The sequence below is a fragment of the Lithobates pipiens genome, unplaced genomic scaffold (genome assembly GCF_037356315.1).
Source record: "Lithobates pipiens isolate NorthernLeopardFrog02 unplaced genomic scaffold, aLitPip1_a1.2 Scaffold_18, whole genome shotgun sequence".
Classification (NCBI taxonomy): Eukaryota; Metazoa; Chordata; class Amphibia; order Anura; family Ranidae; genus Lithobates; species Lithobates pipiens.
This window is the reverse complement of record NW_027507758.1, coordinates 640665059-640687052: the sequence shown is the minus strand read 5'-3', so window position 1 is coordinate 640687052 and position 21994 is coordinate 640665059. Positions and strand designations below refer to the sequence as shown.

At 47.0% G+C, this 21994-nt stretch overlaps 1 protein-coding gene across 2 annotated transcripts; it reads left to right on the top strand.

Moving 5' to 3' along the window:
* The first annotated feature begins 683 nt into the window (after positions 1–683).
* Positions 684–20595, top strand: LOC143989655 (uncharacterized). Of its 2 annotated transcripts, XM_077489914.1 has the most exons (7): positions 684–754; positions 3117–3244; positions 3333–3456; positions 3573–3670; positions 3760–3981; positions 4103–4244; positions 17369–20595. In XM_077489914.1, the coding sequence occupies exons 3-7, from the start codon at positions 3372–3374 to the stop codon at positions 18463–18465; spliced, it is 1644 nt and encodes a 547-aa protein (XP_077346040.1). In that variant the 5' UTR covers positions 684–754; positions 3117–3244; positions 3333–3371; the 3' UTR covers positions 18466–20595. The 2 variants fall into 2 exon arrangements, with proteins under 2 accessions (XP_077346040.1, XP_077346039.1); XM_077489913.1 differs by having other exon boundaries at positions 3117–3456.
* The last annotated feature ends 1399 nt before the right edge of the window (positions 20596–21994 follow it).

Sequence of the window (21994 nt, the reverse complement as noted above, 5' to 3'; positions counted from 1 at the left end):
GTCTCTTCATACACATTCAGTGCTCCGCCTCTTCAAACACACTCAGAGCTCCTCCTCTTCATACACACTCAGAATTCTGCCTCTTCATACACATTTAGAGCTCCGCCTCTTCATACACACTCAGGGCTCCCCCGCTTCATACACACTCAGGAGCTCCATCTCTTCATACACACTCGGAGCTCCGCCTCTTCATACACACTCAAGGCTCCGCCACTTCATACAAACTCAGGAGCTCCGCCTCTTCATACACACTCAGAGCTCCGCCTCTTCATACACACTCAGGAGCTCCGTCTCTTCATACACACTCAGAGCTCCGCCTCTTCATACACACTCAGAGCTCCGCCTCTTCATACACACTCAGGACCTCCGTCTCTTCATACACACTCAGGAGCTCCGTCTCTTCATACACACTCAGAGCTCCGCCTCTTCATACAACTCAGTGCTCCGCCTCTTCATACACACTCAGAGCTCCACCTCTTCATACACACTGAGGGAGGAGAGAAAGGGGAAGGATATACAGTACATACACACACAGCACAAGGCCGTGTTCACACTACTACGAGATGTTTCTCAGGACTGCAGTTCCTCTGATCTCCACAAGATGGTAATCTCACTTCTTCACAGAATGGAAGGCTCTATGGAATGCTGACAGGATGTGATGTCAGGTAAAGACAGGAAGTGATGTCATGTACACAGGACATTCCATTTGGAAGGACGTAAAGAGGAGACGTTGCTGGATCTGGCGGCAGAGGAGGTAATATGTAGATTAACCCCTTCAGGGGGATCAGTTGATGATAAATATATATTCCTTCCAAATCTGGCCATACATGGTTCAGTTTTATTGTTCAGCCAGTGGGCTCAGTCAGGTTGTCACCTCATCCCTTTAAACCCGAACACATATGAATTACACGGGTTCTGTGTCTGATTAAGGTGGTAATTAAACTCACTTGGTGCCTTATCTGCATGAAATTAGGCTCAGAACCCGTGTAATTCATATGTGTTCAGGTTTAACCACTTGCTTACTGGGCACTTAAACCCCCCTCCTGCCCAGACCAATTTTCAGCTTTCAGCGCTGATGCACTTTGAATGACAATTGCGCGGGCATACAACACTGTACCCAAATTAAATTTTTATCATTTTTTTCCCCACAAATAGAGCTTTCTTTGCGGTGGTATTTAATTACAGCTGGGAGTTTTATTTTTTTCTAAACAAACAAAAAAGATGCAAAAAAAAAAATCATGTTTAATAGTTTGTTATAAAATTTTGCAAACAGGTACATTTTCTCCTTCATTGAAATGCGCTGATAAGGCGGCACTGGTGGGCATTGATGGGCACAGTTAAGGTGGCACCGATAGGCACAGATAAGGTGGCACCGATAGGCACAGATAAGGTGGCACCGATAGGCACAGATTGGGTGGCACGGATGGGCACTGATAGGTACCACTGATAGATGGCACTGATGGACACTGGTAGATGACACTGATGGGCACGGATATGTGGCACTGAGGTGCAGCACTGTTTTTGCGGCAGATTGTGGGCACTGATGGGTGGCACTGATGAGTTTCACTTTTTTCCCTACTTAGGTGGCACTGGCAGGGGGCAGGTGGGCACTGATGTGCTGACTCCAGCTCGCCATGATCGGGGCTGAAGTCCCCCTCACGGCCGCCGGTGATCGGCTGACAGCGCGAGGAGGAAAAATAGCCAATTACCGACTCTGTTGTGATCACATGATCAGCTGTCATTGGCTGACAGCTGATCACGTGGTAAGGGGTCGGGATCGACCCCTTGCTCCGATCTGTGATCAGGGGAGTCTCATAGACTCGCTGATTACAGAGCGCAACGCTCACAGGGGGCGCGCAGGCCGCTCGTGCACGGGACGACGTCAATAGACGTTGCCCCGGCAAAGCAGGTCCGCGCTGTAGCCGTCATTCGGCTATAGTGCAGATCTCTAGTGGTTAAAGAGATGAGGGGGCAACCCTAGGGCTGAGTGAAAAAGTTGAATTGAATCCCCCATCCACACATTGGAGGGGGATGGGGGAATCCTCCCTGTTGCTCTATTGTATTCTGACAATGGGGGGCGCTCCTCCGCTCTCAGAATACACAGATCAGTGATGAAGCTATTGGCTGCAGCCGTTGATGGAGTGACTTTTATCCGGCAGTGACCACACATGGATGGAAATGTGACCGATCCCTGCTGAACCAGCTGAATTTCCATGTCTCTATGGTCACCATAAGTGACTTCCTCCCCTCCCCCTCATCTCCTTCATTATGTAAGTCATGCTGAGATCATCTCCCATTGGCTGAGCAATATTCTCATTTGTCTCTGAGCTCCTTCTTGCTATTCCTCGTCCTGCCTGTTGTTTCCTTGGATTGATTTTCTGTGTAGTGACCCCGGCTTCATCTCTTGGATGCGCTCGTCTGTTGCTTGTCCTGACCTTTATCCTGATTCCTGGATCTCCTCCTCATCTCTCCTCCATATCCTCTTACACAGCTTTTCTCCACACCTGCAGGGATCCTGGGGGGTGGAAACTTGGCACCAGCACTCAGCAAAATCCATCCCCACCATTAGGAGCTCTGGAGAAAATTGTCTGCTATTTACACTCCGTTCCTCCGCACGTCACCTGATCACATGAGAGCTTACTTTCACACATTCCTGACAGATTTCTGTATGGTAAAGGTCAAAGTTCACTCTTCAGTTTAGGAGAGGAAGGACACACCCAGGAACAATGATTTGGTTTGTATGGGGTCCTCACATGGCTGGCCCCTCAAATCTCCCCCTCCAAATGTCCCTCCATCCAGTGTCTATATGTCCTATGACATCACGCTGACCTCACAGCTCCTCCTCCGAATGTCCCTCCATCTCTTTTTTTTTCTCTGGTGCTCTTAGGATGTGGGCGGACCCTTGGTATCCTCATTAGCAAAGTAGGACTGTTGGTCCTGCATTGTATATAATGACATCAGAATACCTGCTACAAACTTTAAACCTACATAGTGTGGGGGTCCTGTGTGGGTAAATCATATCTCACCCTGAAGTGGGGCTTTAATAAAATAGAAACCTGAATGGTGAGGTGAGAAGGATTCTGGGAATATAATCTGATTTTGCTCTTTGTGTTCAGATGTAGAGTTTTCCTCCTGTTAAGGCTGGAGATCATATGACCATCACATTGCCTCCACCTCCCTCCCTGATAGAATAGAGAAATACAAAGAAGATTCTAGAAGTCACCAGAGAGATGATGGAGGAGAGGTGAGGAGGATTCTGGGAATTCTGGGACATTATCCAGTAACAGACAAGGGATGTGTCTGGATGGTGACTGTATCATTGTGTGTGTCAGGTTCCTATAAGGTGTCAGGATGTCACTGTCTATTTCTCCATGGAGGAGTGGGAGTATTTAGAAGGACACAAGGATCTCTACAAGGACGTCATGATGGACAATCAGCCGCCCCTCACATCACCGGGTAAGAGGAGACTTTATTGTAAAGGAGAGAGCAGTACGGAGGCTCCACCTAGATCCCCCATCATCTGATAAACACATAGAAACAATGTATTCAGTCAGTGTGTGTGTTTCCTACAGATGGATCCAGTAATGGGAACCCACCAGAGAGATGTCCCCGTCCTCTGTATTCCCGGGATTCCACACAGGAAGATCACACCGTCCCCCACCATCATCAGGTAGATGAGGAACAATCACTGATAGTATCATTAGGATCTGTACATTATCTGCATTGTTACCATTGATGTCATTTATATTATATATTCAGAGTGGAAACCTGAGAGAGTCTAAAGTTGAAGTCAAAGAAGAGATAAAAGAGGAGGATGATGAGGATGGGGTGATGGAGGAGTATCTAAAAGAACACAAAGATCTGTACCAGGACACCATGGTGGAGTCATCCAGCTACAGAAACCCACCAGAGAGATGTCCCCGTCCTCTGTATTCCCGGGATTCTACTCAGGAAGGTCACACCATCCCCCACTGTTACAAGGTTGGTGGGATGGAGGATATAAAACACACTTATAGAGACAATGTGTGGATTTTCTATGTGATGTCACAATAATAAATCTTCTATCTTACAGACGATATTCTCTCTCATTTTCTTGGTTTAGAGTGGAGATCCAATCGATATAGAATTTGAGGTGAAATCAGAAGAAGAAGAGAGGTATGTGAGGGATGATCAGCAGTCTATGGAGGAGGATGGAATAACGGGGACATTTATAGAGGAGGACACTCCTACAGAGATCAGCACAGGTGGGTCATTAACACTAAATACATTCCTCCACCCATACTGCTCACTGATTGGTCCAGAGTAGGGAGGGGACTGGGTGATATCAGCCTGTAATCCCCTGGTCACTTTCCTGAGCTGTGTTCCCCGTCCTGTATTCCTGGATTTCTCTCCGATAATCTTCCTTCTCTGTGCTGCCGACACAATTTATGTATCTAGACTGGATTTATGGAGATTCTGGGGATCAGCTGGCAGCAAAAGGTTGATTTTCACCATAAATGTTGCTCTACCTTGGCACCTTGAGCATGTACTTTGGGTCTTATGCCCCATGCCCAGGTCTAGCATGATCTCTGACAGAACAATCCCCCCAGGATTACTTGTTGTGTTGTCTGCTGGCTGTGCCGGGTGGAGGGATATGTCTGTATAGTCTCAGACCCAAGTCACTGAGTGCAGTCTCAGGAGATGGGAGGCAGCGGTGTGGGACCTCTGCAACTTTTCTCATGTAAACATTTCATCTTCCACTGATTACTGAATACCAATATTATGAGTCCTGACCCTTACACTGTATACTTTATATTCTACATTACATACTCCTGACCCCTGCACTATATACTCGATATTGTACATTACATAGTCCTGACTTCTGCTCTCTCTAACCACTGCTATATATACACATAATGTTTTCTTTATCGTACATCATAGGACACAGAGTCTCAAGTAATTACTTGGTGGGTTATGGGAATACCTTCAGGTGTTGACACTGGTATAAACAATACAGGACGTTGACTCCCCTATATAACCCCTCCTCCTTCCAGGAGTACCTCAGTTTTTTCACCAGTGTCTAAAGGTGTTGGTCACGAGTGAAGATGTGCTCTAAGGAGCTCCAGGAGGGATCCATGCTGGATTTAAAGAAACCTCCACAATCAGATCCATCCTCGCCACTGAGGCCATAGGATGGTACCTGGACCTCAATGCAAGAACGAGGTTTTGCCTGTAATGCTTCTCTTTGAGAGCTGGACCCTAGGAACCAGGACGCTTTTTGATCTTGCTACATTTCCTAAAGCTTCCCTGAGGGGTGCTATACAAGGCCCAAAAGAGCAGAACCCCTTTTATAAGGGCCCCAGTCTTTGAGTGTGTGTTAACACAGCCCGCCGTGATGGGTGAAATTTGGATCTGCTGTTTCAGCAGTATCCTGCAGCGAGGATAAGGTAAAAATAAAATAAAAAGTAATGCGATTTTTCTTTTTTTTCTTTTAAAAGAAAAAAGAGAAAACCTTTATATGCCTTAAAGAGGAGGGCCGGTTTAAAAAAATAAAAATTTAAAGTCAGCAGCTGCGAACACTGTAGCTGCTGACTTTTAATAAGTACTTACCTGTCCAGGGCACCCGCGATGTCGGCTGCCCGAGGGCGACCCGTCCCTCGGCTCTCGGGTCCCGGCGCCACCATTCTATGTAAGGGAAACAGGCAGTGGTGCCTTGTGGCTTCACTGCCCGTTTCCTACTGCGCATGCGCGAGTCGCGCAGCTCTTTGTGAATGGGACGCGCTGTGTTCTGGGACACACACAGTTCCCAGAACACAGCGCGACCCATTACCCAGAAGACGCCGCACAGAGGATAGAAGAAAGAAGATCTCCGCGGAGGAGGAAGAGGCAGATTAGGATTTAAATGCCATAGAACAACGCTGTCTCAGTATATGTGTTGTCCAGCAGAGGGGGTTCTTACTTTCCTAAGGGAATTAGCAGGCTGAATGGTTATCAGCTGCTTAGCAGCTAAGGGGAAAAATTCCCATAATCATTAAAACTCTGCAGAGTTTAGCAGCACGCTGACAGAACCCCCCCCCCCCCCCTTTCCCTCCCTCTCCCCCTCTCCTTCCCTCTCCCCCTCTCCTCCTTTTAGGAGTTTGGCTTCTTTTTTTATATATATTACTCACAGTTATGGTAGGTATCCTAGCCTGCTGTGTAGCGGCATAAACCGGCAGTTGTTTTGAAAGCAGCATGGGTTCCCTCTCCCTTCAGGTCTGCATAATACAGACGAGCTAAGCATTCACCTTCACAAGCTCAAGTACAGAGCCTTACAGAGATGGTTCGCTCTACTTTCATGTTACCCCTAACGGAGGCAGCTGAAGGTCCGGTATCCTCTTTAAGATCCTTAAAACCTTTTCAGCCTTTACATGCGTTTCCAGTACACGCATTACTTGAAAAGCTTATTTATTCCGAATGGGATCATCCGGATAAGCATTTCTCCCCTCTTAAAAGATTCTCTAATCTCTATCCTGTGGAGGAAAAATTCATTAAAGGTGGAAGATTCCAGCAGTAGACGCTGCGATTTCCAATGTGAATAAAAATGTAACTTGTCCAGTGGACAATGCACATATGCTTAAGGATCCAACAGATAAAAAGTTGGAAGGTCTGTTAAAAACGTCTTTTTCCTTTAGCAGGGACTGTAACTCAGCCTGCGACAGCAGCCATTGGCATCTGTCAGTCCTTAACCACTTGCCGCCTGCCCATTGTCAAATGACGGTGGCAAAGTGGTTTCAAAATCCTGACTGGAAGTCATATGACGGGGGCGCGCATCGTGGTGATCATTGTTGCGGGGTGTCAGTCTGACACCCCGCAACTACGATCTCGGTAAAGTCTCCGATGGACACTCTTTACCATGTGATCAGCCGTGTCCAATCACGGCTGATCACAGTGTAAATAGGAAGAGCCGGTGATCGGCTTTTCCTCACTCGCGTCTGTCAGACACGAGTAGAGGAGAGCCGATCGGCTGCTCCTCTGACAGGGGGGTCTGTGCTGATCGATTATCAGCACAGCCCCCCGAGGATGCCCACACTGGACCACCAGGGACGCCACCAGACAAACAGGGATGCCCAACAGCAGGTATGCCACCCTAGACCACCAGGGATGCCAGTCAGTGCCCACAATGAATGCCAATCAGTGCCCACAATGGGCATCACTGATTGGCATGCATTACTGTTTGGCACTGATTGGCATCCATTAGCACAAAACAATGCCGACTATCAGTGCCCATCCGTGCCGCCCATCCCTGCCGCCTATCTTACTTATTTACAACATTTTGAAACTGAAACAAAAAAAATTTTTTTTTTCAACATTTTCGCTCTTTTTTTATTTGTTTAGCAAAAAATAAAAACCGTAGAGGTGATCAAATGCCACCAAAAGAAAGCTCTATTTGTGGCAAAAAAATTATAAAAATTTCATTTGGGTACAGTGTAGCATGACCGCGCAATTGTCATTCAAATTGTGACAGAGCAGAAAGCTCAAAATTGGTCTGGGCGGGAAGGTGTTTAAGTGCCCCCCGGTATTGATGTGGTTCAAGGACCAGTTTACAGATGCCCTCAAAGAGCTCCCTGCACAACAAGCTCAGGAGTTGGCCGAGCTACCTAAGGCTGCATTCACACCTGAGCGTAGCGTTTTCAATTGTTTTTTTGAGGCGTTTTTTACCGTGTTTTTTACCGCGATTTGCCGCGATTTTGTGCAGGGCAAAGGGTCACCAATGTTAAAAGAAGAAAAACGCCCAAATCTGCTCAATTCGAGCGACAAAAAAGGGTCCGGAACTTGTTTGAGCTTCAGGCGTTTGGCTTCAGGCGACATGTAGTGGAGATGTGAACCATCTCCATTGCGAATAATAGAATTTTTCCCCTCTAGCGTTTTGTAGCTTTGGGCTTCAAGCTACAAAACGCTCAGGGGTGAATGGGGTCTAAAGCATTATGTTTTGCCATAGATGCTATAAAAGACTCTATTCACCAGGCATCACGTCTGGCGCTTGTACTTGCACACATGCGAAGGACCCTTTGGTTAAAGGGTTGGTCAGCTGAAACGCCTTGTAAAAATTTTCTAACTGGGTTCCCCTTTAAGGGAGAAGAAGGCCTTTTTGGAGATAGCTTGGATAAATACATTCAGACTATTTCCAGCGGAAAGAGTACTCTTTTACCAGTCAAAAGAAAATATAAACGTCCTTCGTTTAAACAGACTTTTTCCCCAGCGCCAAGGGCATCCTCCTCTAGGCAGGGGCGATGGCCTTTGCCGTCAAACCCCACGGGAGGATCTCAGGGTCAGACCCAGGCACAGAGGAGGACCTGGGGCCGCAAGTCTGCAAAGCAGAAATACCAAGGCCTCATCATGAAGAGGCATCCCCCCTCACCAAGGTGGGGGGGAAGACTTCTGAAGTTCTCAGAAGTCTGGCAGAGGGAAATTCAGGACAGACGGACCCTCTCCACTGTATCTCTAGGATACAAGCTAGAATTTCGAGAGTTTCCACCGGCCCGTTTTCTCAGGTCAAACGTTCCGAGGGATCCAGCTAAAAAGCAATCCCTGTTGCAAGCGTTGGACCAATTATTGGCTCAAGGGGTGATCATGCAGATCCCCAAAGAAGAGCAGGGTTTGGGTTTTTACTCAAACCTATTTACGGTGCCAAAGCCCAATGGAGATATCAGACCAATTCTAGATCTACGGAATCTAAATCAGTTCCTGAGGATACGCTCCTTTCGCATGAAGTCAATCAAGTCAGTCGTATCTATCCTACAAGGAGGGTAACTTCTGGCATCCATCGACATCAGAGATGCATATCTGCATGTCCCTATATTCCCTCCTCACCAGAGGTTTCTGCGTTTCAAGGTAGAAAAGAAGCATTTTCAGTTTGTAGCCCTGCCCTTCGGCCTTGCTACAGCACCTCGGGTATTCACAAAGGTACTTGCCCCACCTCTAGCTAGGTTAAGGGCACAGGGCTAGTGATGGACGAACTTCCGACGGGACGTTTCGCGAACGCGGCCGATAGTTCGCGAAACGGAACGTTCGCGGCAGGCCCCATTGACTTCAATGGGAGGCGAACTTCGCAAACCTATAGGTCAAATTTGCAGCCACAAAATAATTATTAGCTTTGCACAATTGCACCACATGGCCAATGACATAACACATGTATGAGGTGAATCTGGGATCGACAACTACAAGCATTCTTTTTTTATATGGGAAATTGTTGTGACAATTCAGGACTGTGGAGTGCATGAAGGCAATGGAGGTGAGGGAAGGTCAGGGACCAGGGTAGGCAAAGAAGAGGGTGCAGGAGATGATCACCAGCAGCATCACATACAGCAATGACACCTGCACCCTGATAGAGTCATCTGACAACAGCACCGTGATAGAGAGCACTGACATCAGCAGCGTGACATAAATCACTCACACCAGCACCGTGATATACAGCACCGACAGCAGCACCGTGACATACAGCACTGACATCAGAAGCGTGACATACAGCACTGACATCAGCACCGTGATAGAGAGCACTGACATCAGAAGCGTGACATACAGCACTGACATCAGCACCATGATATACAGCACTGACAGCAGCACCGTGATAGAGAGCACTGACATCAGCAGCGTGACATTAAGCACTCACACCAGCACCGTGATATACAGCACCGACAGCAGCACCGTGATATACAGCACTGACATCAGCAGCGTGACATTAAGCACTCACACCCGCACCGTGATATACAGCACTGACAGCAGCACCGTAAGCAGCCCCAGGAGGAAGTCAGCACAGCACAGGGATGGTGTGATCCCCTCATAATAAGAACCCCCAGGAGGAAGTCAGCACAGCACAGGGATGGTGTGATCCCCTCATAATAAGCAGGCCCAGGAGAAAATCAGCACAGCACAGGGATGGTGTGATCCCCTCATAATAAGCAGGCCCAGGAGAAAATCAGCACAGCACAGGGATGGTGTGATCCCCTCATAATAAGAACCCCCAGGAGGAAGTCAGCACAGCACAGGGATGGTGTGATCCCCTCATAATAAGCAGGCCCAGGAGAAAATCAGCACAGCACAGGGATGGTGTGATCCCCTCATAATAAGAACCCCCAGGAGGAAGTCAGCACAGGGATGGTGTGATCCCCTCATAATAAGAACCCCCAGGAGGAAGTCAGCACAGCACAGGGATGGTGTGATCCCCTCATAATAAGCAGGCCCAGGAGAAAATCAGCACAGCACAGGGATGGTGTGATCCCCTCATAATAAGAACCCCCAGGAGGAAGTCAGCACAGGGATGGTGTGATCCCCTCATAATAAGAACCTCCAGGAGGAAGTCAGCACAGCACAGGGATGGTGTGATCCCCTCATAATAAGCAGGCCCAGGAGTAAATCAGCACAGCACAGGGATGGTGTGATCCCCTCATAATAAGAACCCCCAGGAGGAAGTCAGCACAGCACAGGGATGGTGTGATCCCCTCATAAGCAGCCCCAGTAGAAATATGACACCGTTCAACCTCTTCAAAGAGGAGGGTAGGGGCATATAGTACGGTGTGCTTTTTTGGGACAAGGAAGTGAGCCAAATGAAGAAAGAAGGTCTGTGTGCTAGATTAAAAAAATTGTTTATAGACATATACATGGTCTACTGGTCACATGTGTTGAATTCCTCCGAGATCCATGCCTCATTCATTTTTAGAAATGTGAGGTAGTTAACACTGTCGTGAGCTAGGCGAGTACGCTTATCGGTCACGATCCCCCCTGCTGCACTGAACGTCCTTTCGGACAGGACACTGGATGAGGGGCAAGCCAACAGTTCCATTGCAAATTGGGCAAGCTCTGGCCAGAGATCAAGCCTGCCCACCCAGTAGTCCAGGGGTTCATCACTCCTCAGAGCGTCCACATCGGCCGTTAACCCAATGTAGTCGGACACCTGATGGTCTAGGCGTTCCCTGATGCTGGATCCGGATGACACCTGTCGATGGGTCGGCTGAAAGAATGACCTCATAGCCGAAGTCACCAACACATCTTCAAACCGGCCTCTTCTTGCAGGCGCTGTTGGATTGGTACCCGCAACTCCTTCTCTGGGAGTGGGATTTGCTCCTCTGCCAGCGCACGCAAAAGCAGAATGCAGCATTTCTCGAAGCAAGGCCTGGAAGTGCTGCATTCTGACAGCCCTCTGCGACGGCGGAACATTTCCGCCATTTTGTGTTTGTACCGGGGGTCTAAGTACGTTGCCACCCAGTACTGGTCCTTGACCCTTATGCTTTTTATACGGGGGTCCCTATTAAAACACTGGAGCATGAAGGCCCCCATTTGCACTAAAGTGGAAGCGTTGTGGTGGCCTGGCTCCTGCTCATCATCCAGGATAATGTCGTCCTCTTCATTCTCCTCTCCCCATCCACGCACAACAGGGATCCCAGAAAGGTTTAAAGCATGCTCTTCTTGCTCCTCATCCGCCCCGGCACCATCCTCCTCTGACTCCTCTTCAGACTCCTGTTGTTGACTTGTCTCAGATAGAGTAGCCCCCCCTGGGAATTCATCCAGCATTGCGACTTCCTCATCTTCCCGCTCCTGCTCCTCCACAGCTTGATCAATGACACGACGCAATGCACGCTCCAAAAAGAAGGCATAAGGTACCATGTCACTGATGGCGCCATGGCTGCGACTGACCAGTTTGGTGATCTCCTCAAATGGCCGCAGAAGTCTGCAAGCGTCGCGCATGAGCAGCCGATGGCGCGGTGAAAAAAAACCCAGCTCCCCAGAACCGTTTCTGCCGCAGAGTTCATACAGGTAGACGTTAACTGCACGTTTCTGCTGGAGCAGCCTATCAAGCATATAGAAGGTTGAGTTCCATTGCGTCGGGCAATCGCAAATAAGACGTCTGACGGGCAGATTGTGTCGCCGCTGAATGTCAGCAAGGCGAGCCATGGCCGTGTAAGATCTTCTGAAATGGGCCGAGATTTTCCTTGCCTGCCGCAAGATGTCCTGGACCCCAGGGTATTTGACAAGGAATCGCTGCACGACCAAGTTTAAGACGTGTGCCATGCATGGCACGTGCGTGATTTTGCCCTGTTTCAATGCGCTAAGCAGATTGGCACCGTTGTCACACACCACTTTACCAACTGTCAAATTGAGCAGTGTTAGCCACTGATCTGCCTGTGAACGCAAAGCTGAAAGGAGTGCCGGGCCAGTGTGGCTCTTGGCTTCCAGGCACAACAGACGCAGCACGGCATGGCAACGTCTCACCTGGCATGTGGAATAGGTTCTGGGGAGCTTGGGCGGTGCAGCGGAAGAGACGCTAGCGGCGGAAAAGGAGGAGGCAGCTGAGTAGGAGGAGGAGGAGAAGAAAAGTCAGGCCTGCATGCAATCCGTGGCGGTAAAACCAAATCTACACGGGTGCCACGGGTTACATACTTGACAGCCGTCAGAAGGTTCACCCAGTGGGCAGTAAAAGTGATATACCTTCCCTGCCCGTGTTTGCTAGACCATGTGCCTGTGGTCAGATGTATCTTGGCACCGACACTGTGTGCCAGAGATACATTCACTTGCCGCTGAACATGGCCATATAGCTCTGGGATGCCCTTCTCAGAGAAATACTTCCTTCCTGGGACCTTCCATTGTGGTGTTCCAATGGCCACAAATTTGCGAAAGGCCTCCGAGTCCACCAGTTTATATGGCAGTAGTTGGCGGGCTATCAGTTCTGACAAGCCAGCCATCAATCGTTGGGCAAGAGGGTTATCCGGCGTCATCATTTTTTGACGCTCGAACATTAGGCCCACGGAAGCCTGCCTTTTTGCAGAAAAACGTGAGCTTGGCGTGATGGAAGGTGGAGTGGAGGACAATTGTGAGGAGAAGGAGAAGTAGAAGACGAGGCTGGACGGTGAGAGCCTGCAGTGTGGCTTTGTGTGTTCCGTTGCTCCCACTGGGCTCGGTGATGGCTGCCCATGTGCCTTCTTAAGGCGGTCGTCCCTAGGTGAGTGTTGGGCTTACCGCGACTAATGCGTTGACTGCAAAGATTGCAGATGGCAACGCTATTGTCAGCAGCGGACACGTTAAAAAAAGCCCACACTGCGGAGCCATGTGCCGGTGTCCTGGGAGCACCAGATGTGACCGTACATGGTCGATGACTCGCTCCTGATACATTTGCAGTCTGCTTTGTCCCTCCTGTGCAATGTAAGTTATTCCTGCTTCTCCTCCCTATCTGCTGGTCCATATCTCCCTCTGAACTCCCCTCCTCTTCCTCTCTTGTGGGCACCCACGTGACATCACTAGACACGACATCATCACTCAACCCTATGTACTGTAGCACCCTGGACCTTACCAGTCCTTATAAGGACCTTTTGTGGACCAAGTAGGTTGTGTGTGACTGATTAGCAGACTGTACGTCAGTCCCTATACTGCTGAAGGACTGCTGCAGTATAGGGCAGCGGTCAGCAGTGATGCACCTCAACCCTTTGTATTGTGGACCGATACCGGTCCTTACAGAACAGCAGACTGTACCTCACTCAACCCTATGTACTGTAGCACCCTGGACCTTACCAGTCCTTATAAGGACCTTTGTGGACCAAGTAGGTTGTGTGTGACTGATTAGCAGACTGTAAGTCAGTCCCTATACTGCTGAAGGACTGCTGCAGTATAGGGCAGCGGTCAGCAGTAGTGCACCTCAACCCTATGTATTGTGGACCGATACCAGTCCTTACAGAACGGCAGACTGTACCTCACTCAACCCTATGTACTGTAGCACCCTACACAGACCAAGTTGCCAGTCCTGATAAAGAGCTTTGTGGAACAAGTGAGTTGTGAATGATTAGCAGACTGCAGCAGAAGGGCAGCAGTCAAGTATAATATTTTTTCTATATTTGGAAGAAAGAATATTATACGTGTACAAGCCTATTACCATACCACTGATACCAGTCCTGAAAAGAACCTTTGTGGAACTAATAGTAACAGCTACTGTTTAAACTGACCCTCACTGCCTGACACACTGTTTCCTTCCTGTCCCTATACAAACTGGCAAAACAGAAGAGACTGGAACAATAACTGGTTACTCGAATAGCACTTTTGTGGACCTGATAGTAACAGCTAATGATGATGATGATGATGATGACTAATCTGGCTGTCCCTAAAATAGCAGCAGACACAGCGCCCTGTCCCTTTCTCTAAACTAAGACAAAAGACACTCAGGCTGCTGCAACAATCAGTAGCACAGCAAACCTATATACACCTAACACCTATACCAGTCCTGAAAAGAACTTTTGTGTACCAAATAGCTAGCGGTTTATCTCTCCCTGCTCCAAACAGCAACCTTTCCCTATAGTGACAGAAGAAAGAATGTAAAATGGCCGCCGGATCGGGTGTATTTATAAGTTAGGGGGAATGTCCAAGTGTCCATGTGCTGTCATGTCTCAATTGGCTGTCCTGTACCCCATGATGGATGTGTTATCAGGTCAAAGTTCCTTTACACAGTAAAAACACGGAAGTCCGCCAGGCGAACGGCGCCAATAGTCTGCCGAAATGGCGGACCGCGAACAGCCGAAATTCGCCGCGAAACGACCGCCGGGCGAACTGTTCGGCCATCCCTACACAGGGCATAACTGTCCTGGCTTACTTAGGCGATCTATTGTTAATAGACCGGTCAGTGGCTCACTTAAGACAGGGTGTAGCCGTTTCAAGCAGTTACCTGGAAAGTTTGGGTTGGATTCTCAACCTAAAAAAGTCCTCCTTGGAGCCACTAAAGAGGCTGGAGTATCTAGGCATGATCATAGATACAGCCCAGAAGAGGGTGTTCTTGACTCCGGCAAAGATCAGCTCCATACAGGAGCTAGTGAGGATGATCAGGTCAAGAAAAAATCCTTCAATTCGCCTTTGTATGAGAGTGTTAGGGAAGATGGTAGCTTTATTCGAAGCAGTTCCCTATACCCAATTCCATTCGAGACTGTTTCAAAGCAGTATCCTGTCTGCTTGGAACAAGAAGAATCAAATGTTGGATTTGCCAATGCGGCTGTCCCCAAATGTGTCCCAGAGCCTCAGTTGGTGGTTACTATCCCGGAACTTGCTGAAGGGAAAAACCTTCAGACCAATTATCTGGAAGGTAGTGACAACGGATGCCAGCCTTTCAGGATGGGGAGCAGTACTAGAGAAAGCGACTGTCCAGGGACAATGGTCAGGAACCGAGCGTACCTTACCCGTCGGCATCCTACAGATTCGGGCAGTATATCTGGCCCTAAAGACCTGGACCTCCAGGTTAAAGGATTTTCCTGTCAGGATTCAATTCGACAATGCCACGGCCGTGGCATATATCAATCACCAAGGGGGCACCAGAAGTCTCTCAGCTCAAAAGGAGCTGAACCAGATTCTAACTTGGGCAGAAGAGAATGTCCCCTGCCAATCGGCAGTTTTCATTTAGGGGGTAGAAAATTGGCAGGCAGACTATCTAAGTCGCCAGCAGCTATTCCCGGGGGAATGGTCTCTTCATCCCGAAGTGTTTTGAGCTGTTTGCCAAAAATGGGGGACTCCGGACACAGACCTTCTAGCGTCCAGATTCAACACAAAGCTAGTCAACTTTGTGTACAGGACAAGGGACCCACTCGCGTACGGAACAGATGTGTTGCTGACCCCCTAGGATCAGTTCTCACTGGTCTATGCTTTTCCCCCGATCCGGTAATTGTGATAGCACCAGCATGGCCCAGAAGGTCATGGTTCGCGGAGATCGTAAAGATGACAGTGGAGGGTCCTTGGTCCCTTCCACTAAGGCCAGACCTGCTATTGCAGGGGCCTATATTCCATCCTACTTTACAAACGCTAAATTTAACGGCTTGGCTATTGAGACCCACATTCTGAAGAAACGTGAGCTTTTCAGGTCAGTTATCGCTACTTTGATTAATGCTAGGAAGCCAGCTTCTAGAACTAATATATTATAGAGTGTGGAAAGCTTATGTTTCCTGGTGTGAATCCAAGGGTTGGCATCCTCGGAGATATAGGCAGAATTCTTGCCTTTCTACAGTTAGGCATAGAGATGAAGCTGGCCCTGAGTGCTATTAAGGGTCAAGTCTCAGCCTTATCAATTTTGTTTCAAAGACCGCTTGCTACGCATTCTTTAGTCCGGGGTTTCATGCAAGGAGTGCTGCGGATAAGTCCGCCAGTTAGATCTCCTTTAAGCCCTTGGGATTTTAATCTAGTTTTGTCAGTGTTACAAAAACAGCCATTTGAACCTTTACAGCATATTCCTTTAGTCCTTTTGACAAGGAAGCTGGTATTTTTAGTTGCTATATCGTCACGAAGGAGGGTGTCAGAATTGGCTGCTCTTTCTTGTAAAGAGCCATATTTGGTTATTCATGAGGACAGAGTGGTGTTACGCCCTCATCCAGGCTTTTTGCCAAAGGTAGTTTCGGGCTTTCATCTAAATGAAGATATTGTCCTGCCTTCGTTTTTTCCCAGACCAGGTTCCAGGGAAGAAAAATCTCGACATTGTCTTGATGTAGTGAGAGCAGTGAAAATCTATTTGAAGAAAACTGCTCGGATTCGTAAGACTGACATCTTATTCATTCTGCCAGAGGGTCCTAAGAAGGGACAGGCAGCGTCGAAATCCACTATCTCCGTGGATTCGGCAAGTTATAATTCAAACTTATGGTTTAAAGGGAAAGATTCCCCCTTTTCAGGTTAAGGCGCACTCCACCAGAGCGGTTGGTGCTTCTTGGGCAGTGCGTCACCAGGCCTCCATGTCTCAGATCTACAAGGCCGCAACCTGGTCTTCAGTACATACATTTGCAAAATTTTATCAAGTAGATGTAAGATGGAATGAAGATATTGCCTTTGGGCGCAGTGTGCTGCAGGCAGCAGTATAAGTCCTCAGGTTTGGGGGTTACCCTACGGGTTGTATCTCCCTCCCCTCAAGTAGCATTGCTCTGGGACATCCCACCAAGTAATTACTTGAGACTCCGTGTCCTATGATATACGATAAAGAAAATAGGATTTTTAAAACGGCTTACCTGTAAAAATCCTTTTCTTGGAGTACATCATAGGACACAGGGCTCCCACCCCTCTGTTTTATGGGGTGAGAGTATATTGCTTATATTGCTTGGCTACAAAAACTGAGGTACTCCTGGAAGGAGGAGGGGTTATATAGGGGAGTCAACTTCCTGTATTGGTTATACCAGTGTCAACACCTGAAGGTAGGCCTATAACCCACCAAGTAATTACTTGAGACTCTGTGTCCTATGATGTACTCCAAGAAAAGGATTTTACAGGTAAGCTGTTTTAAAAATCCTATTTTCTCTTTTGTTACACCCATTTCCTACCAGCTGGACATTTTATATCCGATGATTTGATTGGAGCACAGCAGGAACCAATCAGCTCATGTCTAGTAATAATCTTTGTATTTCTATTTTAGTAGATGGACGGGAGATGAGGAAAACCTCAGAGGATTGTCTCACTTTGTCTCCAGACTGTAAAGTAGAAGATGAGGACATCACACAGTATAGTCCAGGAGAAAACCTGACTACCTCAAATGTCCATCCGGCACCACACAGTGTAGATGGACCATCGTATTCCTCTTATCCTGAGGAACCTCAGACTGTGAGGGACGGGGCCGTCCTTCCAACAGAGAAGAGGTTTTCATGTACTGAGTGCGGGAAGTATTTCCCTTCTAAATCCCATCTTATTGTGCATAAAAGATCTCACACAGGAGAGAAGCCGTATTCCTGTCCTGAGTGCGGTAAATGTTTTTCACAGAAGTCTCATCTTTCCAAACATCAGAGATCTCACACGGGGGAGAAGCCGTTTTCCTGTCCTGAGTGCGGGAAATGTTTTTCACAGAAGTCCCATCTTTCCACACATCAGAGATCTCACACGGGGGAGAAGCCATTTTCCTGTCCAGAGTGTGGGAAATGTTTTTCAGTGAAGTCCAGTCTCGACACACATCAGAGATCTCACACGGGGGAGAAGCCATTTTCCTGTCCTGAGTGCGGGAAATGTTTTTCAGAAAAGGCCAGTCTTTACACACACCAGAGATCTCACACAGGCGAAAAGCCGTATTCCTGTCCTGAGTGTGGGAAATGTTTTTCAGAGAAGTCCAGTCTTTACACACATCAGAGATCTCACACGGGGGAGAAGCCATATTCCTGTCCTGAGTGCGGGAAATGTTTTTCAGAGAAGTCCAGTCTTTGCACACATCAGAGATCTCACACAGGAGAGAAGCCGTATTCCTGTCCTGAGTGCGGGAAATGTTTTTCAGTGAAGTCCAGTCTTTACAAACATCAGAGATCTCACACAGGAGAGAAGCCGTATTCTTGTCCTGAGTGTGGGAAATGTTTTTCACAGAAGTCCAGTCTTTCCACACATCAGAGATCTCACACGGGGGAGAAGCCGTTTTCCTGTGCTGAGTGTGGGAAATGTTTTTCCGTGAAATCCAATCTTTACACACATCAGAGATCTCACATGAGGAGAAGCCGTATTCCTGTCCTAAGTGAGGGAATTGTTCCTCACTGAAGTCCTGTCTTCCTGTACATCAGGGATCCCACACAACCCTCGAGGTGTATTAGTGCCTTGAGTGTGGGAAATGTCTTCTATATGAATGTTGCTGGACATCACAGGTCTTATGTGGGGAAGAAGCACACCCTGATATACACCCAAGACATTGATGAAGTGTTGTAAAAATACAATGGATGGGCGGCTCATACAGGTCTGGTAATGTACTTTTATGTCATGGCTTTCTTCCAGGTCCGCACCCATGCACGCGCACACCCAGAAACCTCCACTGTCATTGGCTGTGGGACAAGTTTGTCAGCAGGTCCCAGCCAATGATTTTGCCCCGTACCCTGCTGATCACCTGCAGCCAATGACAAATCACTCCTGTGTTTTTATTTTGTAAACACGGGGAGCTATCTTGTGATTTCTTCTCTTCCCGAGTCCTTTTCTGTTCAAGAAGAGAAGAGAACACCACACTGTGAGTATAATCACCACACTTTACACCCACACACCTTAGATTGGCACATTTAACCCCATTGATTGCCCTAATCCACCCTTTGATCCCCCCTGTCACCCAACCAGTGCCATTAGTACAGCGTCAGTGTACAGTATTTTTCACCAATCGATGTATTAGCGTCACATCAGATAGTGCCAGGGTCAGCTAGCATTAGATTGTCCGCACACTATCACACTCACGCTATAGGATCCTGATCACCAACATTACTAGTATAGTGTCTGTATGGATCAATATCCTGATCATGAACAGAACTATATTCTTGTCCCCCCTTAGTAGTGGTGCAGTAGATCACGGCACCTCTGATACATTGCACACATATTTGCAGTGTTGGCAGAATCAGGCCTGATCTCTTCTAGCACTAGCAGGTACGTTTTTTTTTTTTTTTTTTTTAACAATACTTTTTATTGAAGTTTTCACAAGGTATCAGTACAGGAGGTTGAGATAGGTAGTATATGAACATTGCTTATTGAGTAATACATCATACTGTTGTGAATTCATTAGGAAAAAAAATAAGAATACATTTAATATTTACTGGCAGTGATGAGAGATTCCAGTAGACCTCAAAAATGAAGTGAACTATTGCTCTTGAAAACCTTTCAGAGAAAAGCAGATGAGCTTATGTTTTTATTTTTTTTTATTTTGCAAGTCTCCAATATATCAACTATTTAGGGTTTTTACAAACAGATGTTGAAACAAAATTGTAGGAACAATAATGTCCCATTTCACAAAAGAAAGAAGATGTGTACCTCTGTGGTTTGTACATAGAAGCGACAAACAGCCATAGAAAAACAAAATTACACAAATACGTGGCTGGACTGTTATCACTTAGATAATGGACACAGCTAAACTATCTAAACATCTATTGGACTGCTCAAAGTCCATCCTAACACATAGGGGGTCATTTACTATAGCACCGTGGTGCTAATGCGCACAAATCTGCACTAATTAGCGCTAAAACAATATTCACTATAGCGCTGGTGATTAAATACTCCCAAAATCAAATTTTTACTATAGTTCCCTAAAACGAAATAGCGCCCAAATCCTTACTCTGCTAAAACCTGGATAATTGCACATGGAAATCATTTTAGAGCATGATATAATTGCCTAAATAGTACTGAAATATGCGGTATATTATTTAAAGATAATCTGCTTTTAAGCCTGATTCACACCTATGCATTTTTAGTGCTTTTTGCATTTCGCAGATTTGCACTACAGTCCATTTAACATGGTTTCCTATGGAACACGTTCTGTAGTGCAAATATGCAAAAAGCACTAAAAATGCATAGGTGTGAATCAGGCCTTAAACTGTGTGAAAAAGTGATTTCTACACTGAAATATCTTTTAAATGTCTGAGAAGAGATAAATTCCTTGTTTTTGTACAACTGGGTGCCAACACAACTGAGCATGCTCAGACCGGCAAATAGCTCTCATTTTAAATCCAGTGTCTTTTTTACCAGCCGCGTTAGTAAATACCAAAATGAGCGCTTGGCTAAAATGCCTTTTTGAGAATGAAAATTGGCGCTATTGTAGTCCAATGCAAGTTTCAGCCATTGATTCTAATGGTACAATAAATAAATACTTTTAATGTTGAAATGAAATGTATCTTTCTCTGAAATAAATGTTCCTTGCAACAATGTTACTGCTTTTTTTTTTTTTCTCATCTATTTTGTTTTTAAGAATACTAGAATGTGGAATGTTTTGATGTTTTGGTAAAATATATTTTTCTCTGTCCCTTTCATGTGTTAATCTCCATTTCACAACAATCTTTACCCAAAACTGTCTTTACAAAGCACAGACAATATCATTGCTGATGCAAATTTAAAATGAGTCACAATTTTGTGTGTTTTTTATTATTTCCAAATAATCATAATTTGAGCCCAAAAAATGTGAGATGTGTGCCAACATTAGAAATCAAAATGTAATTCCCAAAACTTTGAGGGTAATATCGCTATTCTACACTGACCCACAAAGAACCACTAAATATCACAGAATAAATCATGGAGAATAACTCTTGAGTAATGTAATTCTGTCACCTATCCAAACAAGTGCAGTATTTGAGTATTTATGTGTTGGAGGTTCTCTTATGTGTCAGCTCTGTGGCTTAGAGGTTAGAACTTCTGCTTATTTCAGATGCTCCCGATTTATATCCCTCCTGTGTAGTGATGGACGAACTTCCGACTGGACGTTTTCGCGAACACGGCCAAATGTTTGCGAACCGCAAAGTTCGCGGCGGCCCCATTGACTTTAATGGCAGGTGAACCTTAAAAACCTCCAGGTTATATTTTCAGCCACAAAATACTTACTAGCTGTGTACACAAAGTCCCACCACATGGACACTGACATAACAAAAGTATTAAGTGAATCTGGGATCGACAACGACAAGCATTCTTTTTTTTTTATCTGTGAAATTTTGACAATTCAGGAGCGCATGAAGGCCATGGAGGGAGAGGCAAGGTCAGGCGAGGCTATGAAGGGGGTGCAGGAGATGATCAGTGCCACAGTCAGGGCAGCGCAGTCCTATGCCAACCTGTGCTTGAGCCCCTCCCTCTGCCAGGCCCTATGCAGGGCTCCACTGTGGTGGTCCGGAGGTGCCAGTCCAGTGCTGATCCTCAGCCATGGTGCTGGCACTGCCTGCTGATTGGCTTCTCCATTGCTATCTCCCTCACTGTCTGAAACCAGCACCGCAATAGAGACTGAGCACTGACAGCAGCACCGAGTTAGAGAGTACTGATACACCAGCACCGAGATAGAGAGCACTGACACCACACCAGCACCGTGATAGAGAGCACTGACACCACACCAGCACCGTGATAGAGAGCACTGACACCACACCAGCACCGTGATAGAGAGCACTGACACCACACCAGCACCGTGATAGAGAGCACTGACACCACACCAGCACCGAGATAGAGAGCACTGACACCACACCAGCACCGAGATAGAGAGCACTGACACCACACCAGCACCGTGATAGAGAGCAATGACACCACACTAGCACCGTGATAGAGAGCACTGACACCACACCAGCACAGA